We start from the raw sequence: 22,927 nt of genomic DNA on the forward strand, positions 1-22,927 counted from the left end.
TTACGTACATGCCACCTGCAGAGACTGAGTCGTGGAGATGTAAAGATGTGAGAGGGAGTTCTGAGCTTTGCAGGTCAGAGACCCAGAGAGAGTGCTGGGAGGTGGAACCATGGAAACCGGGTTTCCTTCTGCAGTACTGAATGTCATGCCATCGAAGTCAACTCTCCACATATAGTTGCAGGAGGGGTAGCACTCAGCCGAGCAGGTGAAGTTGGACGCAACTCCTGTAGTGAGAATTCCTGGGCCACGTATCTGTATGTTTGAAGGTCCGGCTGAAAAGTTTGAAAATAAAAAACATTTGCTTGAAGTTATTGCTGCTAAGACAACTTATGAGATCAAACTGAACCTTGCTGTCACTACCTGCTGCTTGCAGCATCTTTTGGGCAGTGGCTGCTGTTTTGGTAACAGGATTGACAGCTGTGCACGTCAGGTTTTGGGCTGCCTGTAGTTCTGTAAGCTGCAAGCTCAGCTCTGGGCCCTGGGAAGTCACATTCCCCCAGGTCCAGGTGAACTGACATGCAGGGTAACAACTGGCCGAGCACTGAAAACTGTACAGTATCCCCAGAGTCATTACATCAACCCCACTGAGCACCACTGAGGATGGTCCATCTTTTGGGACATCTGTTGAACAGATAAAGATATTACATTCAAGTACGTTATTGGATTGTAATTTTTGACAAAAGTTGGAGATAAAACATAATTTTTAAAAGATTTAGAAACATAGTGATCGAAGAATCTTACATGTAGAGTCTGCTGTGGTTCTAAGTAGCTCAGTTGTGTTGCCATAAAATCCTTTATCATGAAAAATGTACAAATTTCACGTCAAATTAACACCATATGTTCCATATGTTCCAGGTCACACAACAATAAATAAATTCAAAATTCAACTTTCAATTCAATAAGTCCATAAAAAAGTTTCACCATAACATTTTCATAAAAATCTGATAACCTGCGCTTAGAAAATTCCAACTCATGCAAGCGGATTTGAGGTGTGCGTGTCCTTACCAGGCAGACACGTGAGCAGCAGCAGACAGGCTGACTGATGAACCATGGTGTCCGCAGATGCTGAAGTATCCACTCTCTTATGATCATACAGACTGTACAGGCCTTATAATACATGGGAGAAATGGTATGCCCACTGTTATCAACTAGTGATGGGTCGTTCGCGAACGAAATGGCTCTTAGAGCCGGCTCTTTGAAGTGAACGACGCGAGCCGGCTCCTTATTGGGAGCCGCCAGGTTTTTTTTTTCTTTCTCTCACCCTCTCTCTCGCCCTTTTTTCCGCTAAACTCCGCATGCGCGGCCTGTACTTTGCGCTGGGCAGAGGGGGGAGGGGCGTTAGTTACACTCGCAGTAGCACAGGACCAGAGCCAGAGAGAAAGAGAGCGAGGGACAACAACGTCACATTAGAAAGGTATAGTAATCATCCGCTATTTTCAGTTGCAGATGATAAAGGATTCAGAAATCATGCAGGCCCATATGACAGAGAATGTGCATCTTCTTTTTGTTTTAATATTTTAATTTATATTTAATTGTGTTGTGGTTTGCAGTGTTTTGTGTTGTTTCATGTTAAATTTGTTTAAAAGGAAAAAGCTGAAAATTTAAATAGTTAAAAGTTTAAAATGTAAATAGTTGTTTTTTGTATTATATGATTTATTTATTACATTTTATGTGGAGTGAATAAATAAAGTATATTTATGGTGGACCTTAAAGACAAAGCACATACAAACTCCAAAACGCGTAAAAACTCCAAAACACGTAAAAACTCAGAAGCACGTACAAACTCCAAAACACGTAAAAACTAAGAAGCACGTACAAACTCCAAAACACGTAAAAACTCAGAAGCACGTACAAGCTCCAAAACACGTACAAAAGACAACAGAAGTGCTCCAGGTTTCTAGGGCGCAGTGTTGAGCTTTTGTTACCTAGGGGCTACACAAGCCAGGAAGTATCAACAACCGGATTTGGTGTGTGGTAGTAACAGGTAAATGAACTTTTTTTAAAAATTATTTGAATAATATGAGTGCTTGTCTATAAATACACAAACAATACACACATGTTTTCAATTGTGTAATTTAAGTGATCTGGATCTGTTTTGGAAGTTCAGTAAACGCTAGAAATGTGTTTTGGAGTTTGTATATGCTTTAGAGTTTGTACGTGCTTTGTCTCTAGGGGCCATATATAAACATATATAAATAAAACCACTTTTTTTTTTACATTAGTAATTCCTTTTCTGCGTAATTTTATATTATTGTTAATGATTAAATAATTAAAGCAACAAAACAACCTGAAGAGCCGGTTTGGAGCCGAAAGAGCCGGCTCTTTTTAGTGAGCCGAGCCGAAAGAGCCGGATCCCTAAAAAGAGCCGGAAATCCCATCACTATTATCAACCACTCAACACAAAAAGCAAGCAACCTCGAGGAGTTAAAGAAGCACATGTTGGTTATCAGCTGGTTCTTTTGTCTGGGTTTCTTTTTGTGCTGCAAAACAATAATCCTGTGCTTACAGATCTATCTTTTGATTGCTGTTTATAACATCCAAACTCTTATTTTTATAATTTGAAATACGATTGGAATTATTGGCAACATGATGAGGACATTAACACTATAAAACTCAAAATACCAAAGCAGCATTTAATACTCTTGACTTTACAAGAGTTTTTGGCAGCTTTCATTTTATTCCTCACATAATTAATTAATCATTATTTGAGGTTAACCCTATAATGCCCTCTGTATCATATCTGAAACATGAGTTCCTGAGACCTCTATCTCATCAACATGATCAATACTTGCCATAATTTCAAAATGTTATGGACAAAACTTTTTTTTGTCTAAAATTAACATTGTTGTTAACAAAAAGTTGCCAAAAACTCCCAATGTATCAAATGCGATACAAAAAACATATAATAAATATATAATAAAACGTAGTGCTGTCAGCGGTAATCTCGTTAACGCATTAACGGCGCTAACGTATTAATTAGCTAACCGCGCTAACGCGTTGACGCCTTGTAGTCCCATGCCCTGTTAGCGGTAACTCGCTAACAGAGATTTGCTGCATTAATGCTGTTATGGCGTTAACTCCTTTTAATGAGATTAACGCTGACAGCACAAATAAAAATATATCATACACAACATGATAAAGCAAAAAAATGTGGATTTTGTTATAAGGGTTAATAAACATCTCAGTTCCAAAAAAAATCTGAATTTTCTCGCTATTTTTTGATGGGTTGGGTCTTACAGGGTTAAATCTTCCTGAGACAATCCTCATATTCGTCCATTCTTGGGACTGACAGTGAATCCCCTGCATGAGGTTGGAGTTGTGTTTCCTCCCAGCAAACTGGGACCTTTTATGTGTTAGACAAACATGCTAACACTATCAAAATACATTAAAGCATTAATTGTGTTGCTACAATTGTATCTCAGGAATGCTGCATTCATAAAAGACAGTCAAAGGCCAATGGTAGTTTTACTTATGGCCACTAGCCGCTGTGCTGTCTTCGAACAGCTGGTTTCCTGGCTGTATTACATCATGGCTACTGCTAAGGTGCTGCTCTTCCGGGCTCTTCTCGCTGGGTTTGTTCTGCAGTCCATACTCATACTCCTTCTACATACTCAGCCCATCTCCTCCACTCTGAGGTACTCGGCATTAGAGCTACTCTATCTGCGCTTCCAGCACCTCTCGACCCTTCCGCCGGCTTTACTGCTGCACCTGAACATTGCCTGGCGCCCACGTCAAAAGTCTGTCCACCGTGGATCCAGACGGAATTACAGAATCGACAGCAGGGATCCAATCCCTGTGGTTGATCCTGTAATTCCTTCTCTTTTATATCTGGTTCTGTTCATTCTTCTCTTAAAACTGCAATAATAAACCCAATACTGAAAAAGAATGGTTCAGACCCTTCCAATCTAAATAATTTCAGGCCAATTTCAAATCTACCTTTCTTAGCCAAAATTCTGGAAAAGATAGTGGCTGCACAGGTTCATCATCTCACTGGAAATAACTTGTACGAACAGTTTCAGTCCGGCTTTCATGTCACAGTACAGAAACAGCTCTAGTAAAAATCACTAATGATCTTCTGCTTGCAGCTGACTCTGGGCCATCCTCATTCTCCTTGACCTTACAGCAGCTTTTGACACTCCCACCACATCCTTCTTCACAGATTAGCATCTATTGGCATCAACGGTACAGTATTCGCCTGGTTTACCTCTTATCTCTCTGGCCGCTCACAGTTTGTTCAATTACTCACAAATCACGATCTACTCCAGTTAATTCCGGTGTACCTCAAGGCTCTGTCCTGGGTCCTTTACTTTTTATCATCTATCTCCTACCCCTAGGTAATATTTTCAGCAAGCATAACATCCAGTTTCACTGCTATGCAGATGACACCCAGCTCTACCTCCAAACCCACAGCTACTCTCCCACCCACATACATTTCTGACTGTTTAAGTGAAATCAAGGTCTGGTTTACTCACAACTTTCTTAGGCTTAATGGCAATAAAATAGAATTCATTTTAATAGGCACCGGATTAAAACAACCTGAAGTCTTTCACTATCCAAACTCTAGAGTTGGATGTCTCGAGACTGATCTTGGACGTGGTCTTGGTCTTGTCTTGGTCTCGATGGACTTTGGTCTTGGTCTCAGATCCCTCGGTCTTGTCTTGGTCTTGCTGTCTCAGATCGATATAGTGGTCGGGAGAATTGGAGTCAACAGTATCCATGGCACACAACGTAACGTTCGATAATGTGTCACGTGCAAAAGCATCAGCACTAAGCGCCGTGCTTAGACAGTGGTTTGTAGTGAATCAGAAGAGTCGACTCCCATTGAGCAAGAGCCGGCTCCTCACTTAATTTCCTTTCGCTGCTCAGCTCTCACACAGTGGCTCAGCTATGCTCCAGTCCCTCCATATTGCGGCCAATCACATGCGAGGATATAGGATAATATCATTATGTGAAAAACAGAGAGGGTGAGAGACGCGACAGTCAAGTGGAGCGTGCGTCTGTCCTCTCAGTAAGTGAGTCAGAGAGCAGACAGCGGTGAGGAGGGCTGTGCGAGTGCATCGCAAAAACACATAAATATGCCCGACACCCGTAAACGAAGCAGCATCTGGCTGCAGTAAAGACTTTTTTGTCTCTGTCTTGGTTTCATCTCGACTTTGTCTTGGTCTTGACTCGGTCTGTCTTGGTCTTGTCTTGGTCTTGGCGGTCTTGACTACAAATCTACTGTTGTCACAAGCTCCCCTCAGGTTAAGAGTCTTGGTGTCATCCTTGACAGCACTGTGTCCTTCACAGCACATATAAATAATATCACTCGGTCTTCCTACTTTCATCTCCGTAATATTAACCGCCTTCGTCCCTCACTCGCTCCAAACAGTACCGCCATACTTATGAGTGCTCTTGTCACATCTCATTTAGATTACTGTAATTCTCTTCTCTGTGGTCTACCTCATACATCCCTCCACAAATTGCAGTTAGTTCAAAATACAGCTGCTCGTATTATTTCCAGAACTAAATCCACTAGACATATAACACCTGTTCTTAAACAGCTCCATTGGCTTCCACTTCACCTCCATGTCAATTTCAAGATCCTGCTTCTCACTTTCAAAGCGCTTCATAACCTCGCTCCTCCATATGTATCCGACCTCCATACATACTCACCCCATCGTACACTCCGCTCTTCTTCAGCTTCCCTTTTGTCTGTTCCACCTGCTCGCCTGACTCCAGTGGGACTCAGAGCCTTCAGTTGTTCTGCCCGGAGACTCTGGAATTCACTTCCACCAGATCTCCGGACCACAAAGTCTCTCTCCACTTTTAAATCACGTCTCAAAACCCATCTATTCAGAACTGCATACACCTGATCTGTCTTAGTTCATTTTTACCCTGCTGAGCTTTTATACTTTCATGCTTGTGTTTTTTTTTTTAACCTTATGTCTAAATCATGTTTATTGTATTTTATTGCTGCTATTGTTTTTGTGTTATTGTAAGGTGACCTTGAGGGTCTTAAAGGCGCCTATAAATAAATGTATTATGTGGCAAAGGTAGAAACACTTGCCATTGAAGCTAAAATGTTATAGTTAACCTAGTTAATCACAGATATGTTGTAATTCAAGTTGCCAGGATTTTTATAAACTTCAAGATTATTATCCCAAACACACAATGGTTAGTCCAGCTTTCTTTCCTAAGATTATTTATTTATTTTTCTGTATTTCACACTTTATTTTAGATTTTCCTTTTTGTTTCTTTGCGGCTCTAGTTCCTCTTGAAAGTTATCTTCAATCAGATTCAAATGAGACAGCACACTTACAGTATCCGTTTGTCTCATAGTCACATTTTTTTCCCCATCCGTCCATTCTCTTCCACATATCATTTTCAGGGTTGCTGGAGCCTATCCCAGCTGTGTTGGGTACACCCTGGACAGGTCACCAGTCTGTCACCGGGCAAACACATAGAGACAGACAACTATTCTCACTCATATTCGCATTTATGAGCAATTTAGAGTTACCAATTAACCTATCCCCAGTAACTGCATGTCTTTGGACTGTGGGAGGAAGCCAGAGTACCCGGAGAGAAACCACTCAAACACAGGGAGAACATGCAGACCCCGGCCTGATGGTAGAATTGAACTCAGGACCTTCTTGCTGTGGGGCAACACTGCTAACCACCGGCACGGTGGCATTTCTGACACTCTTGGATACCTATACCCACAGGCCATACATCTGAAACAGATGTTTGTATAACCATGTATATATAGTTAGGCTAATTGGAAATCACAGTTTTAATGTTTGTTTCAAATTTAAGTCACATTTGGTGTTTCTGTTTTTATCTAGTCTTCACCTTCATCTAGGCTGCACATCTTAAAAGTAATGAGACCTAATACAGAGCTGAATCATTCAACATTTATATTATACTTTTTTATAATGTGCATTAGGATACTTAAAATTCATCACATCTTCAGCAAAATAATTCACAACAGTTTTACTGAGAAGAGGTTTGACTTTATGCAGAAAAGATATAGAATTAATAAATACTTAATCTGCTAGTTATTGCAGTTAGAGCAAATTCGTGCAGGTCATCTTCCTGCGATGATTTCCAGCAGAGGTGTCAAACTCAAATACACAGTGGGCCAAAATTTAAAACTGGAACAAAGTCGCGGGCTAACATTAATATTTATTGAAAAAAAATCTTCCTCCAGATATAAGAATAAATCTTTTCTTATGGACTCAAACAAGTTTTGCTGAAAAACTGAATATGGAACAAGCAAAGCTTAATACTAAACAATATATATATTAGCTGTATAATACCAGTAGGCCAGCTCTAATAGTAATTTGGTATGGGTTTGCGGGCCAAATGTGAGTAGGCTGCGGGCCAAATTTGGCCCGTGGGCCAGAGTTTGACACCTATGATTTACAGTGTCAGTGTGCAGGTGTCGTTTGGTGTTTTCAAGATTTCCTTTTATAAAACCAAAATGAAAAGTTTGTTGCGCCTTTAGCAGCTCAGCGTTAATTGCCAGTGCTCTTTGTGACACGAGATTACAGCCTTTAAATGCACAAGTGTGGGAAACATTTAACAGATTAGTTCACAGGTAACCGCAAATAAAGTTCTAAATGTGATAAGATTTATGAAACACATGACATTTTCCCTGAGACTGCAAACATTGTGAAATTAAATAACACTTGACTGCTCATTAAGTGCAGATTCTTATCAACAGGAAACTGTGGCTGTGCTGGTTACTCATTCTTCTGATAAAGCAGGGCGTGAAAGTCATTTCAGTTCACGGGTCACAAACAGCCTCATTTAATCTCAAGTGTGACAAACCAGTAAACACGCTGCTTAATATTAAAAATAAACAAATAATAGAAATTTGAGCTTTTTCACATTTTCTCCTGGCTTTAAATGTTGCTACGGCCAAGTGAAACACACCTGCCACCCATCGCCTTTAAAAATATCACACTAAAAAAGTTTTTTTTCTCATTAAATTAACTTTCCTTATTTACTGATTTAGTAGGAAACTGAGATGACTCAAGTATGTGTGACTTCACCAGCTTTTTTTCTTTTGTTGATGGTTTGATTGGGTGACAAAGCAAAAATTTCCCAGGTACAACTTTTGTAACTGAACTATATTCAATTTTAATTCAATTGTATTTATATTTTTTAAGTCTTTATGATTTAAACAGCTTGTCTAGATCTAGAAATACTTCTACCTTTTCAGAAGCTTCAGCTCCTGTAAGCTGATAACACCACACATGGATTAACAGTGATTATTTATGATTTATTTTAGCACTGATTTTCCATTTATAAAGATATAAGTGTTTGCCTCTAGGTTGACCCAAACCATTAAAAAAAGACTGTCATTGAGTTCCAAAGTAGGTCCGTTTTTATTAATAGAGATGATAATTTTATACATGTCAGAAGAAGAATGTGTTCTTTGTACACATTTAAATTGTATCAGTGCAGAAGAATGTCAGCTTTGTACGCACACTCCCTTCGCATACATGACAACATTTCAAGTTAATTTATCAAGTACAAACAGGGATCCGCCTATTAACAACATGTGAGGCGAATGCATAAGATCAATGTGCACTAGACTACAGGTGAGTCAGCAATTCAGCGCCATTTCTTTGCCAAACTGATCCCCAGCGCCTAAAAAAGATCTGACAGAAAAGAACACAGAGACAAGAAGATCAATTATTTATCTGATGAAAACTTTAAAAAAAAAATTTATTGACACTAAACTGATGCTACCAAATAATAAATACTGTATAATAATAATACTCAAACATAATAATAAACATGCTACTACTACTGCAGCCAAAAACTATTTGTGTAATATTTAATAATGATAATAAACTGTGCAACATGAAGAGCCTCACCTGTTCTGTACTCAATCACAGTGTGAAGGCAGCAGCAATGCCGAAGGCAAGGAGCAGCAGGGCTGAAGTTTCTTCAGGGCGAGTGGATAGACTGCGGTCTGTCACTGAACACAAGCAGAAAGCAAAGATCTGAGTCAACTATCAGTAAAAACAGTTGATATCCTGTAAGCTTTACATCAAACCATGGTTTTCAGCCTGTCTACCTTTCATCTGTACAGTTTTTAGGGCTGTAACTGTCTTCCTTGAGGCAGTATTTTGCACTTCACACTTGAGAGTCACCGATTTAAGCGGATGATCCACTGTCATCTCGATCACATTGCCCCTCACGGTCTGACTGTCCACAGATGACAGGAAGCGACAAGAAGGGTGACATTCGGCAGTACACACGTATTTATACGTTTCCGCAATTTCTACAACGTCTGGGCCTTCAATCTGAACCTTTGATGGTCCAACTGAAAGAAAGATAGTGAGGATAAATCAATTCATCAATTATCTACACTGTTTACGCCACATGTACCAGAGTAAAGATGATAGCAGACAAATGATGGTGCTGAATCTAGTTGTTTCTTCATGGTTTGTGAAACACATTGTCATACAAAGTTAATATACAATTACCTCGTTAATATCTCTTTTAAACACACTACCGACAAACCTTTGTCATGACGGCAAACATTCGCTTATCACTTCTGTTTCTTAGGTTAGGAAGGTAGCCAGTAGCTAGCTATACTGTAGCTGTGTCCCAAAATGTAGGCCGCATCCTTCGGAGGACCCGTTCTTCACAGTCTACGTGGACTGAGTCCTTCGAAGACCGACAAGGCCGGAAGTGCGAGGCTGTGAAATGGGACGGTCTAGCCTTCAGATCTGCGTCACCATCGTCTCGGTGGAGTTAAATAAACTCGGCCATCTGCTCCTTGCTATCTAAATATAACCGGACGCTGGCGTAAAGTCTCGACCATCTCACACTTCTGTTTAATCAGTTTTCTGTTTGACATTTATTCAGCTGTGTGAAAATCCCAGAGGAACCCACCCGAGGGATTAATAAAGTTTAATCTAATCTAATAACTTTGATCTCAGCCAAACCAATTTACTCCGGAAAAAAATAATACACAGAAAAAAGCCAAACAATTACATATTTAAGTTATCCAAGTGACTGCAAAAGTATTCGGCCCCTTTGAACTTTTCCATATTTTGTCACATTACAGCCACAAACATGAATCAACTTTATTGGAATTCCACGTGAAAGACCGACACAAAGTGGTGTACACGTGAGAAGTGGGACGAAAATCATACATGATTCCAAACAGTTTTTACAAATAAATAACTGCAAAGTGGGGTGTGCGTAATTATTCAGCCCCCTGAGTCAATACTTTGTAGAACCACCTTTTGCTGCAATTACAGCTGCCAGTCTTTTAGGGTCTGTCTCTACCAGCTTTGCACATCTACAGACTGAAATCCTTGCCCATTCTTCTTTGCAAAACAGCTCCAGCTCAGTCAGATTAGATGGACAGCGTTTGTGAACAGCAGTTTTCAGATCTTGCCACAGATTCTCGATTGGATTTAGATCTGGACTTTGCCTGGGCCGTTCTAACACATGGACATGTTTTGTTTTAAACCATTGTTGCCCTGGCTTTATGTTTAGGGTCGTTGTCCTGCTGGAAGGTGAACCTCTGCCCCAATCTCAAGTCTTTTGCAGACTCAAACAGGTTTTCTTCCAAGATTGTCCTGTATTTGGCTCCATCCATCTTCCCATCAACTCTGACCAGCTTCCCTGTCCCTGCTGAAGAGAAGCCCCCCCAGAGCATGATGCTGCCACCACCATATCTGACAGTGGGGATGGTGTGTTCAGAGTGATGTGCAGTGTTTTTTTTTCCCCAAACATAGCGTTTTGCATTTTGGCCAAAAAGTTCCATTTTGGTCTCATCTGACCAGAGCAGCTTCTTCCACATGTTTGCTGTGTCCCCCACATGGCTTGTGGCAAACTGCAAACGCGACTTCTTATGGTTTTCTGTTAACAATGGCTTTCTTCTTGCCACTCTTCCATAAAGGCCAACTTTGTGCAGTGCACGACTAATAGTTGTCCTATGGACAGATTCCCCCACCTGAGCTGTAGATCTCTGCAGCTCGTCCAGAGTCACCATGGGCCTCTTGGCTGCATTTCTGATCAGCGCTCTCCTTGTTCGGCCTGTGAGTTTAGGTGGACGGTCTTGTCTTGGTAGGTTTACACTTGTGCCATACTCCTTCCATTTCTGAATGATGGCTTGAACAGTGCTCCGTGGGATGTTCAAGGCTTGGAAAATCTTTTTGTAGCCTAAGCCTGCTTTAAATTTCTCAATAACTTTATCCCTGACCTGTCTGATGTGTTGTTTGGACTTCATGGTGTTGTTGCTCCCAATATTCTCTTAGACAACCTCTGAGGCCGTCACAGAGCAGCTGGATTTGTACTGACATTAGATTACACACAGGTGCACTCTATTTAGTCATTAGCACTCATCAGGCAATGTCTATGGGCAACGGACTGCACTCAGACCAAATAAGAGTAATATTAAAACTTAGTAGCTGCCGCCATTGTTGGAAACTGGAATTGGCTGGGCCGCGCTATGAATTCTGGGATATGGTGGGCCAAGAAGGACACACCCGACCCATCCTTCAAATTCGGGGAAATGAAGGACGCATTTGTTGGCCGCATTTGAAGGAGTCGACGAATTGGGACAGCCCTCGTCGCCTGGCTGTCACGTAATCGGTCTTCAAATGCGGCCTCCGAAGGAAGCAGCCTACGTTTTGGGACACAGCTAGGGTTATTGTTAGCCATTTATAATTCTTAGATACAAATTTACTACCCATGGGTCAGAACCAGCCAGCAGGGTTGGTAAAAGAAAAGGATCAAAGGAGTTGTGAGATGAATAAAGAGGATCAGTGCAACTCTTGGTACACAAATCTCTTGCTTTTGTTAGGTATGGTTGGATATGTAAGGTAAAATGGGATATACAACAACTATTTTAATATCTGAAAAACATTTTTTCATCATTTGTAGCTCTTTCCAGTAGTAGGTGATTTTGTTTGAAGTTGTTTAAGTGTGGTAACATATTAGAACTTACTGCATTTTGGGGTAAATCTTTATTATGAACCTAATAGTTTTGCATTGAAGAAAAAATGATTTTTGTCTATACTGTCAGTTATGGTTCTTAGAAAAAAATGAATTGGTGCATCACTACATAAAACAACTCCCTTTGACACTTCTGTTTTTGTAGAAGATTAAATATGGTACAAAACATCTAAACCTATAAACTTTAGAGTTAGCAAATGAAAGGCTTGCAGTTCTGCTTGGGCAGGCTAACCGTCTGTAACAATCTTCTTTAAATATTCAACTTCCAGATTTCTTCTATTTAAATTTTTTTTACTGGAACTTAAGAAGTAGCTATGACTATATCCCTCTTTTATTAGTAAAATAATCTTTTTGTAAAGGTATTTGCTCCCAGTTTTGCATTTGTCTCCAAATCTTGACTTACATGTCACAGCTATCTTTTGAGTAGCAGTGGCAAACAGCCCAGACACGCGATTGGTGGCTTTGCAGGTGACAGTTTTGGAGGTGTCCATCTCCCGAGGAGTGATAGAAACAACGTTTCCTTGACTACGGATCCATGGGCCTTTATCTGTCCTCCAGCTGTAGTAGCAGGATGGCTGACAGTACGCATAGCAATTATAGGTATGGCTCACTGTGGGATTCATCAAACTGGGGCCTGAAATGGAAACATTGGTAGGTCCAGCTATAATAGAAAAAAAAATATTTGTCATTAGTGGAACCAGTATGGGCTAGTGTGTAATTTTTCACATGACAATAACTCAGTGAAATGCTCCTAGTTTTGTAAAAGATCTAACAAGCTCATACCTAAAACCTGGATGTTCTTTGTTGCCGTAGCACTCAGCCCGTTGTCGCCTGAGACTGTACATGTCACTGTTAAAGAAGGTACCCAACTATTAATAGTAAAGGCTAGCATGTTGCTTTGACCCACGGCACTTTGTCCATCCAGAGACATGGAGTAGGTACATGCCCCACAACTGGAACCGCACTCAATGCTGCTCGGCACACCCACCGTCACATAGTTTGGGCCAATAATAACTGGTTTCAAGCCTTCAGAAAATGTCACAAAAATTAGTACTTTATTGCACATAATGTTCAAATTTCTTTACAGCTACAGTTCATTTATTATATATTGTTCATGATGATACCTAGAACAGCATTAGCATAAGACTTGTATTGAATTAAATGTAAAATCACTTACCACTGTCAGCCAGTTCAGAGGGCTTTCCATCTGACGACAGCACTGGGTGAAAGCCTAACAACCAGTAAAGCATACTACATAAAACATGTAAGCTTTTAAGTTTACAAGAAAATCTAGGCCTAAACAAAGGTTCAGCTATTTTAGGGGGTTTTCGGTCATACAAGGTCTGTAAGGAGCAGATTGTTAACAAGTTTTTTTATTTGAGATTGTTTTTATTAATCAACTCTACTTGCTGCTTATTTGAAGCTAACAGGTATGTGAAGAATCATCTAACGTTAGCAAAGTAGCATTACTGCAGGCTCTGTGCTGACTTTACACTTCTTCTGTACTTGTGTTTATAATTACACCGTGTTAGTATTATCTTGTTAATCATGGCCATAGACCTATGCATATATCTGTGTAGGTTCTTGTCATCCAGGTCATGCTAATCTAAGGAGCTTGGAAAGAAAAACAACTGGACTTCACCTCACCTCACCATAAAGAAGTCCAGCCGCTTTTCTTGCCAAGCTCCTTGGATTACTGATGCTTACACAGGCTGATAACTAGATATTATTAACTATTTTACTTGGGAGGCTCACATAAATTGCATAGCCTTCAAATTGTTTTTATGAACAATCTTCACATGGCTTCATAAGTTACCCACTACTAACTTGGCAGCTGTTGAGCTTAAAGTTATACAAAAAATATAAGATAGCAAAATATATTTTAAGAATCAAAAATAATAGTGCTCATAATGTCTAACTTGATTCAATTTACTTTTTCATGTAGCACGCTTTTGTAGATAAATGTAGAATGTTAAACGTAAGAATTTGGAAAAACAGCAACAAAACTGAAAAAGCAGAAAAAGGTTAACTGTCAATAGAAACGCATTAGCCTTATTACAGTGTGCCACGCTAACTTTTTTATCACAGCTACATTTGAGTTCATCGAAGGATTGTGTTACCTGCCAGAATCAGAAACACCGAAATTCTGATGACATTTGTGTTTTCTCCTTTTGGTTTGGATGTGAAGGTATTATCCATTTTTACTGTACGAAGCTGAAGTGTATCTCCGGGAAACAGTCCACTGACACAGAGCAGTCAGGCAGCTAGTCAACATGACTAAGCACACAGCTCATATCAGTAAGAGCTGAAAAGAAATCACCCTTCGTCGTCATCGAGCAATCCATTGCTTTTGTTTCGTAGCACAGTGCGACCCATAGTGGTTACACAAAGGTTTCAGAATTTCATCAGCTATGTATAACCGATTTAGATGGATGAGTTCGTGCACCTTGGGTCAGTTTTCCAGAAGCTGAGTTTAAAGAGAGGAGAATTACACTGCAGCAGTACTCCCATCTTTGGGCTACAGGCTCAGAGCCAGATAAAAGGAGTGCTTTGAATCTAGGGTGGTGATAGTTGTAGAGAGTAGCCCAAAAAGGAAATGTCACAGGTCTGACCACTCGAACAGCAAACATTTAAATAGAAAGGCATTTATATAGCAGTTTTCTAGTCTTATTGACAATTCAAAGCACTTTATATATCTCAAACTAATCAAACACATGCATATAACAAACTACAACACAACAACTTAACACAACTCGAAACAACTGAATAGACCACATTTATTGAAAGCAAACATTTTGACAAACTAATAACATTCAGTCTTTCTACACAAATACTACATGTCACAGGAAAAGAATATTTCTGGGTGTAGGTGCAAGTAGGTACAATTTTATTTGTAAGAATGTGTGTGTGTGTGTGTGTGTGTGTGTGTGTGTGTGTGTGTGCTCTTAAAGTGACGTCTCTTTCGAGTCCTTGGGTGGCCTGAAGGTCAGTATCTCTGTGAAAGTGTGACCTGCACAACACAAAAGAGGAAACTGTTATTAACAGCAATGCTAAACTCAAGTTCAACAACTAAGACACAGCCCCCCTTGTTGATTATGTTACAAATCAAAGCAGCTTCTGTGTATTATTCAATTTGAAATCTGCATCAAGTAAGATTAGCGTACACTGACCTCTTTTGGCTGAGGGAAGGTACTGCAACTTCATGGAATTAATTTTTTTTAAATTTTATTTTACTGTCATTCACATTGTCAATTTTTACTTATTATCTATACATCTTTACTGTATGTTTGGGGTTATGTAAAGGAAAAATCTGGTTCTTCAGCAGTTAAATGCCCCACTTTGTTTGGTTGTTTGGTGTTAACCAGGAAGTATTACAGGCTTTCTTAGATTTGTTTTTTTAACCTGAAAAACAACTGCTGGCTGCAGATTAGAACAAAAAAGGAGAATTGGGGGGGAAAGGACCAAAACAGTAAAGGTCTGTGCCAAAACATTAACAGCTGAGTAATAGGTTTTTTGCAACTTGATTAATTTCAATTGAATTTTATTTTATATAATGTAAAATCACAACAACAGTCATCTCAAGGCGCTTTATGTTGTAAAGACCCTACAAATATACAGAGAAAACCCCAACAATCAGGTGAGCCCTGTGACCAGGCACTTGGTGACAGTGGGAAAGAAAAACTCCCTTTTAACAGGAAGAAACCTCTGGCAGAACCAGCTTCAGGGAGGGGCGGGGCCATCTGTCGTGACAGCTGTACCTCCCATTCTACTTTTAAATACCCTCAGAACCACAAGTAAGCCAGCAATCTGATAGTGTGATGTAGAGGAGATACGGTTTTATGAGGTCTTTTAAGCTAAGATAACGTGATTTTACATTCGATTCTGGATTCAACAGACTTCTGTCATATTTCTTTCAGAATATTTTTGAACAACTCCAGTATTTTTTTATTACGTTTCCACAGGTCCAGCGGCAGTTCTGTGTTGTCTAGGGTCTGATCGTATGGCAGCGCCTCGGTCTCCTCCTCCGTATCTCTGAACTCACTGAAGAAAGGGAGGTCGAGCGCCTCAGAGGCGCTCAGCCTCTGGTCAGGGTCCAGAAGCAGCATCTTTTCCAAGACACATACAGCTGTAATGCAGAGACATGTCATATTCTGGATGATAGTATCTTAGTGTAATTTATGGATGGTGTATGATCACGTACCATTTGAGCTAGCTTTGGAGAAAATTGAGTGCAAATCCTTTTTTGGCACTTTTGGTAAGCTTCTGATGTAGTTTCTGGCCTGTTTGCAGAGGGAGAGGAAGAAGGTTGATACTTTGAAATATTAAATCAGCGGCAGCACATATGTCTACTATTGTCATTTCAACAAGCCCCACCCACTTAGTGCTCAAACCTTCTATTTGTGAGGGGCAGCCAATCATGAGAAAGTTGCTTTAAAAGGAGGAGGGGGCTGCACCAAATCACTCTAATGCAAACCAAGATTAAAACTTTTGGAAATTGAATTGAGCATAAGAGGTGACCTCAATGCAAATGTCACCTGAGTGCTACTCGTGTAGAATACAAGAATAAGACGGATGCACCAGTTTGGCGAAATGTACCGTATTTTCCACACTGTAAGGTGCACTTAAAATCCTTTAATTTTCTCAAAAATCACCAGTGCGCCTTATAATCTGGTGCGCCTTATGCATGAATTCTGGATGTGATACTGACCTTAAACCAATTTTATGTAGTACACGGCACTCAAAAATCTGTCAAAAATGTTTTAGTACGACTTTGGTAAGCTATGAAGAGGATTGTGGCTACCGTAGTCAGAAGCCTTGCGGACTCTGTGTAATCTGGGTCCAAAATTCCGCTTCAGGTCCGAAAGTCAAACGAACACTGCGGCATCACTGAGAGTTAAAAACTGTCTAAATTCTTTCATCTTTAATAAAATGATCAGCGTTGCTGCTTTACCAGGTGTAACAATAAAGTTTAACATCCAGGCATCCATGAAAACAGAATTTATTACATTTAACAGAGTTAGAAGTTAGCAGGAAATTAGCTCGCTAGCTTCCACCTAAACATGATGTAGCATGTTCTGACTGAGAGATTTCTGAAAAAATTCAAACGTACAGCTCTGCTATCACTTCCAACATAAATGAAGACAGAAAAGTAAACAGCAGTGACGTTTGTAGGGTTACTCAAGTTGGGCTAGCTGGTATATAATGATGTGCTACGTGATCACTAGCAACACAGCTATGTTAGCATAGCATAAACACAGTGAAGCTGGAGGATGAACGCTAACTTTTTTCCACTCGATAAAAGTTTATACGAGGGTTCCCGATGGTTAGGGACAAATGCAATCGCATGGCAGGATGCTGTAAACAGACCAAACTTAAGTCAGGAGAACAACTGAGATAATCCATCCACAATACGAGGTTAGTCATTAATATACTGCAACAACATGGGAATAGAGCAGCTGCAAGCGAAATCAACATTAATGAATCAATGGTACAGAAGTGGAAGAAGCGAGAAGAATGAGTTGAGTCAAGTTTGACTTATCTGACTGTTTTGTTTCACTTAATGCACCTTATAATTCGGCGCGCCTTATGGTACGAAAAATAGAGCATTACAGTAACTAAGAAAATAGGTAAGGAAGATGCACTGCACTCGACTCCCAGTGCCGAGAAAGTCCTAAACACAGCTACTCCTGTGCTTTTAATCTGAAAAATATGTGTTTCAAACATACTGTGAGAAAAAAGGAATGGTTTTAATAAACTTCTGTGCATCTTTTTGTGATGAGAACTGTGAAAACGCTGTGACCAACTTTGTATTGGAATGCATTATAGCAACTATGACACCAGACTGACCACAGCTGCTTTTCCCTTTGAGGTCTGAGAGAGCAAATTGCATATATTTTACAGCCCTCCCCTTTTTCAACTTTACAGCCAGTGTTTCATATTCAAAGGAAACTGTAACCCCGGGTTATTACTTACATCTTGACTTTGTAGTTTCACAATAAAGTCAGGAGATGGGGTTCCTGTAATCTTCATGATTTCCCTCAGCTGGTCCAGGTCTAACAGTGAAATATGGTTAAGAAGGGTGTGTTTAACTGATTTTTGATATTCAATTGTGAGCTTTCTTTTCAGATGCAAGTACAATGGGATCAACATGAAGAGACAGTAAAAATAGGAAAATGGGGAATAAGTCTTAATTTTGCTATGAAGTGAAGGATTCAGGTGGTTAGTCTTAAACATAGACTGCATATAAAAGATGGCGAGAGTTACACGCTAGACTAACACGGTGAAGGATACGGTCGTTGCCTTTGAACAGCGGCTTTCCCAGCAGCATCTCCGCCATTATGCAACCTGCCGACCAGATATCCACTGCAACCCAAAGCAAAGCATCTTTATCTGCAATTTTGGATTAAGAAAGAAATATATCCCCCTGATTTTTACCCCCATCCCTATAAGAATGATAGCTGTACCTGTTTGCGTATAGTGCATCCAGTTGAGGATAACCTCTGGTGCTCTGTACCACCGTGTCACCACATAGCCGGTCATTTCAGAATCAGCCTGCCTCGCCAGGCCAAAATCCAGAATCTGAAGTGGAGGAAATATTTGAACTTTAACACAGAACGTGACTACGTCTAGAGACTTCACATCGATACATCTTCATGCTATTCGGCATTACCTTTAACTCACAGTCTGGGTTAATGGCTAAATTTCCAGGTTTAAGATCCTGTGGTGAAAAGAAGCGTTAAGACCAATGAGACCAAGAGATACAAACAGTATGTGATTCAGGTTTAACATTAGTCAGTAAAAGTAGGAATTCAACTCAATTTTATTTACATTCCACAAATGTATAATGTAACAACCCTTATTATTGTGATACAGCACCACTAGGGGGTGTTGTCCTGCTATTGTAGTAGTAGTGTGTGTGAGTGCAGCGGCAGCCATTGCAGCCGAGCAGTCTGTTCAGAGAGAGACCTCATCATTGTAACGCGATGGCACCGGCGACTACCCATCCCCGCACATGTAAGTATGGACAGAGGAGAGCCGTGGAGACCTGGCATGTATGGTCTTATGTTGCTAACATCAAATAAGGTCTGTTGTTCGATTTAACTGACTGGCCTCGAGTTATCCAGCTAACCTACACACCACATACCCGCTGGACCAACTAGCCGCTCTTTCTTCGCCAGACTGACGTTACAATAACAGACATTGCCTCAAAGTGCTTTATATTGTATGCATAAATACCCTAAAATTTATTAGATTAAATTACACAATCCCCTGTGAGAAAGCACTTGGTGACAGTGGGAAGAAAAAACTCCCTTTTAACAGGATGAAACATCTGGCAGAGCCAGGGGAGGGGAGGGGCGGCCATCTGCCGTGAGCGGTTGGTGGTGAGGGGAGAAGAAGAGAACGGAGGGAGGCAGGACAAAGGATTTGGAATTGGAAGGCTTGTTTCTTTAGCAGGGCTAGCAAGGGTGAAAAACGGACACATTTTTTAGCAGTAATTGATACGTTTTCTGCTCTAATAAGCAGTTCTCTGAGAGGCAGGAAAAATCAAGGAAAGGCTTTTGAAAATAGATTGTGTTATTGAAATGTCTAACAGTCAGCGTATCAGACACAAACGCACACACTCACATAACAAAGCTCCCTGTGTGGGAATCGAGATGAATGGGACCGAGTATAAAAAAGAGAAAGTAGCCCCGCCACCCCCAAAGCTCATAGTCTAAAAGGTCAAAGGGCACCTACCCTGTGAATGATCCCAGCTGAGTGGATATACTGTGGAGAAAGCAGAGAGAGGTGGCGTCAGATCAGCTCACTGAAACACTTTCCTGTTGTTTCAAGAACTTTCACGAGGGTTTCATTCACCTTGAGTCCTTTCAGCATCTGATAGACGAGGAACTGCACTCTGTCCTCCGATAACCTCTCCAGCTTCATCAGCTTGCCGAGGTCGGTGCCCATGAACGGCATCACCAGATAACTGCGGAGAGGCATGGGATCAATTCAAATGAGCTCTGTCTGATTCTTTAAGAGCGGTAAAGGAGAGCAGGGAGAAACTTACAAGTCACGAAACCGGTCGAGTGAGATTTCAGGAGTGAAAACATCCAACAGCCCAATGACCTGATAAGCCAGGAGGGAAAAAAAGCTCAATTAAAATCCGACTGGAATGATATTTAATCACATCTCTTCTCCTTCAAGCATGAACTTCAACATCTGCTATAATGTGAGTCCTATTTGCTGTTCCCGCGACTTACGTTTTCGTGCTTCATGTGTTTGAGAAGTCGCAGCTCTCTGTAGGCCCTTTTGGCAAAAAGTTTGGTCTGGAAAGGCCGGTGGAGTTTCTTGATGGCCACCTGTGTCCCTATCCGGCGGTCCCATGCTGAACTGATGAGCAAGAAAACAGGTTTTATTGTCAGACTGAAATTTAAACTGGAATTACAAACCCCGATTGCACAATGAAACGTTTTTTTAATGATCTGAATTAAAACCAGAAACAACTGCATCTTTCCATGTTTTTTCCTAAATGTGTTTCTTTTGTTGTGTTCTTGGTTTCAGTCAGGCACCTGCCCCGTTTTTAGTGTGTGTGTGGATGTATTTCCCAGTTAAGCAAACTTGTGCTTTTCCTAGCAGGACAAGTCACCGTGTCTGCAGTGGGAAAAAATGTAGACTGCAATGTGACTGGAGACAAAGTACATTCTGAGGAATTAACTCAGGGTCTTTAGCTTGACCCTAACAATAAGAGTTGGGGGTGGGTTTCCTTTGTTGACCCTCAGTCACAGTACACAATGCAAAGAGGGGCCCTAGACAGCCATCTGTGGAGAGACCACTGACCAAAAGAGCACATACAACCAGGACCTGATGCTTAGATAGGCTTTTATTGCAACATAAGATGCAGTGCTGTGCAGAAATCTTGAGTCACTTTTCATTTATTTACAATTTCCTAGAAAAATGGGAAATGGAAACAGAGATTTATTAAACATACGTGGAAATAAAGCATATAAGCCAAAAACAGAATTTATAATTCTAATAAGCTTGAAAGTGGATAATTGGTAGGTCCAACATCATTCTTTAACACAGCCTGACCTCTCTTTGGCAAGTTTCCTTGTAGTTTCTTTAAGAAGTCTTCAGGACGGACATTCAAAGCTCTTCTTTGGATGTTGACTGACTGATACTACACTGCTTTGACAGTGTTGAGGTCCGGACTCTTGGGGAGGCCAATGCAAACACATACAATTGGCAATGTGTTTGTCGTCAATATCCATTTTGACGAGATCTCCAACAGCTGGTTAAAATGGAGCCTCAAACCATGACAGAACCTCCAACATGTTCTATGGATGGCTGTAGACCAGGGGTCCCCAACCCCTGGGCCTCGGACCGGTACCGGTCCGCAAGAGTTGAGGCTCAGGTGTGAAATGTATGGTTTTCAGGGTTTTTATCGGTTTTCAGCGTTATTTTGTTATCGTTTTGATCGTTAACTCGGTTTTCCTGGGTCTTTTCACGTGTGTTATGAATAAATCTTCTTTTTTTCGGTACCGGTACTAGTTTTATTTTGTTGCATTTATCCGCAACACCTTAAAGGCCGGTCCGTGAAAATATTGTCGGGCATAAACCGGTCCGTGGCACAAAAAAGGTTGGAGACCGCTGCTGTAGACACTTGCTGTTGTACCTCTGTGCTGTCCTCTGAATCAAATTTTTTAATTTGTATTCATCAGCCAACAACACCAGTTTCCACTGATTTTCAGTCAAGTTCTGGTGTAATTTCTCTTCGTCCTCCTTCCTTGACAGTCGCCCTCAATAAACAGTAAATGGATCAACTGAAGAGTCAGGGCATCTCTCAGCTCCTGTGTCAGCTTGTTTTTTTTCCAGTTTCTTAAGGACAGGACTCTTTTTTTAACAACACACTGCACACGCTGCTAAGACATGCCAAGTTTTTGGCTAATAGCACTTTGGGAATTACCTTGTTGGTGCAAGGCAACATTTCATGCCTGTCCAGCTGTGTTACTTTGGTATTTCTCATCTTCAACTGAAGAAACAGGAACAAATGTTGTGTTTTTGCAACAAGCTGCTAGGAACAAAGTGCAAAACTGATTATTTGCTAAGCTGACTGTTATCTGTAGGCAACACTTGAGTTAGGTGTTTTCTTTATGCTTTGCTGACCAATCAGCGAACAAGTAAGCAAGTAAAATAATCCCTCTGAAAATGGTCAGGTACAAGGACTGGACTGAAAATGGGTCAAAAAGGAGCCAAAGAAAAACGTTGAAAGATTTTGAGAAATCCCGAGGAAACAATTTAGAAATTACAAGCAAGCCTGGCTCCCTGAAAGCAAAATATAAAGAAATGAAAGGAGGCTCAAGACTTTTCAGACCGTACTGTACTTTATAGCTTTTCACAGTATGTACACAGACGTCGCTTAAAGTCTAACAGACTTGTCCAACTGCATAACACGCACAGGATAGGTTGAGTTTGTTGACAATCAGTCCAACACAACAGATTTTTTCTTTTTTAATCAAATTCTGTCAAAACTTTCAGCTACAACTTGCATAACTCACCACACAGTCCCATATGCTCCCGTTCCGACCTGCTTCAAGTCTCGATACCGCTCCGGTACCTCCCACACGGTTCTGTTGATCTCCTGCCTGTAGAAGCCCGTCCTGGAGCGCACAGCCATACCCTACCGACGAACAAGGCTGCGGCTCCGCTCTAAACTCTCATGTGAAGAAATAAAAGTTCCACAGTAAAGAGCAGCTGTAGAAACTGCTGGGGCGCAAAATTCCTCCAGATGCGATCTCTTGTGCGCTTTGGAGGGTCGATACTCACGGCCCCCCCAGGACGCACACGCAAGCACACGCAGACTCACGCGCACTGAATAGTTAGTGGTTGTTTCTGGTCGCCCATGGCACTCCGTGGGTGTGTCTACAATGTGGGGGAAAGACTGCAAAACATCTGTCCACCCTATAAGGTTAGGTTC

The 22,927-nt window shown here is 40.8% G+C and overlaps 3 protein-coding genes across 3 annotated transcripts; all 3 read right to left on the reverse strand.

Moving 5' to 3' along the window:
• Positions 1-4,718, reverse strand: LOC148097851 (uncharacterized). Its single transcript, XM_087831020.1, has 3 exons — positions 4,583-4,718; positions 361-621; positions 1-272 (listed from the first exon to the last, which is right to left on the reverse strand). Exons 1-3 carry the CDS (start codon positions 4,716-4,718, stop codon positions 1-3), a joined length of 669 nt encoding a protein of 222 aa, XP_087687146.1.
• A 3,641-nt stretch (positions 4,719-8,359) lies between these two features.
• On the reverse strand, positions 8,360-14,304 carry LOC102776704 (uncharacterized). The gene is made up of 7 exons (XM_006799689.3): positions 14,091-14,304; positions 13,148-13,201; positions 12,754-12,996; positions 12,374-12,631; positions 9,071-9,319; positions 8,868-8,971; positions 8,360-8,648 (listed from the first exon to the last, which is right to left on the reverse strand). The coding sequence occupies exons 1-6, from the start codon at positions 14,167-14,169 to the stop codon at positions 8,883-8,885; spliced, it is 972 nt and encodes a 323-aa protein (XP_006799752.2). The 5' UTR covers positions 14,170-14,304; the 3' UTR covers positions 8,360-8,648; positions 8,868-8,882.
• Positions 14,305-14,745: 441 nt separating this feature from the next.
• Positions 14,746-22,894, reverse strand: mapk12b (mitogen-activated protein kinase 12b). The gene is made up of 12 exons (XM_087830591.1): positions 22,509-22,894; positions 20,214-20,343; positions 20,021-20,079; positions 19,828-19,939; positions 19,708-19,737; positions 18,641-18,688; positions 18,435-18,549; positions 18,262-18,333; positions 17,944-18,023; positions 16,172-16,250; positions 15,923-16,096; positions 14,746-14,980 (listed from the first exon to the last, which is right to left on the reverse strand). Exons 1-12 carry the CDS (start codon positions 22,625-22,627, stop codon positions 14,916-14,918), a joined length of 1,083 nt encoding a protein of 360 aa, XP_087686717.1. The 5' UTR covers positions 22,628-22,894; the 3' UTR covers positions 14,746-14,915.
• Positions 22,895-22,927: the final 33 nt, after the last annotated feature.

The sequence above is a fragment of the Neolamprologus brichardi genome, chromosome 17 (assembly GCF_056152115.1).
Source record: "Neolamprologus brichardi isolate AB-2024 chromosome 17, ASM5615211v1, whole genome shotgun sequence".
Lineage (NCBI taxonomy): Eukaryota > Metazoa > Chordata > Actinopteri > Cichliformes > Cichlidae > Neolamprologus > Neolamprologus brichardi.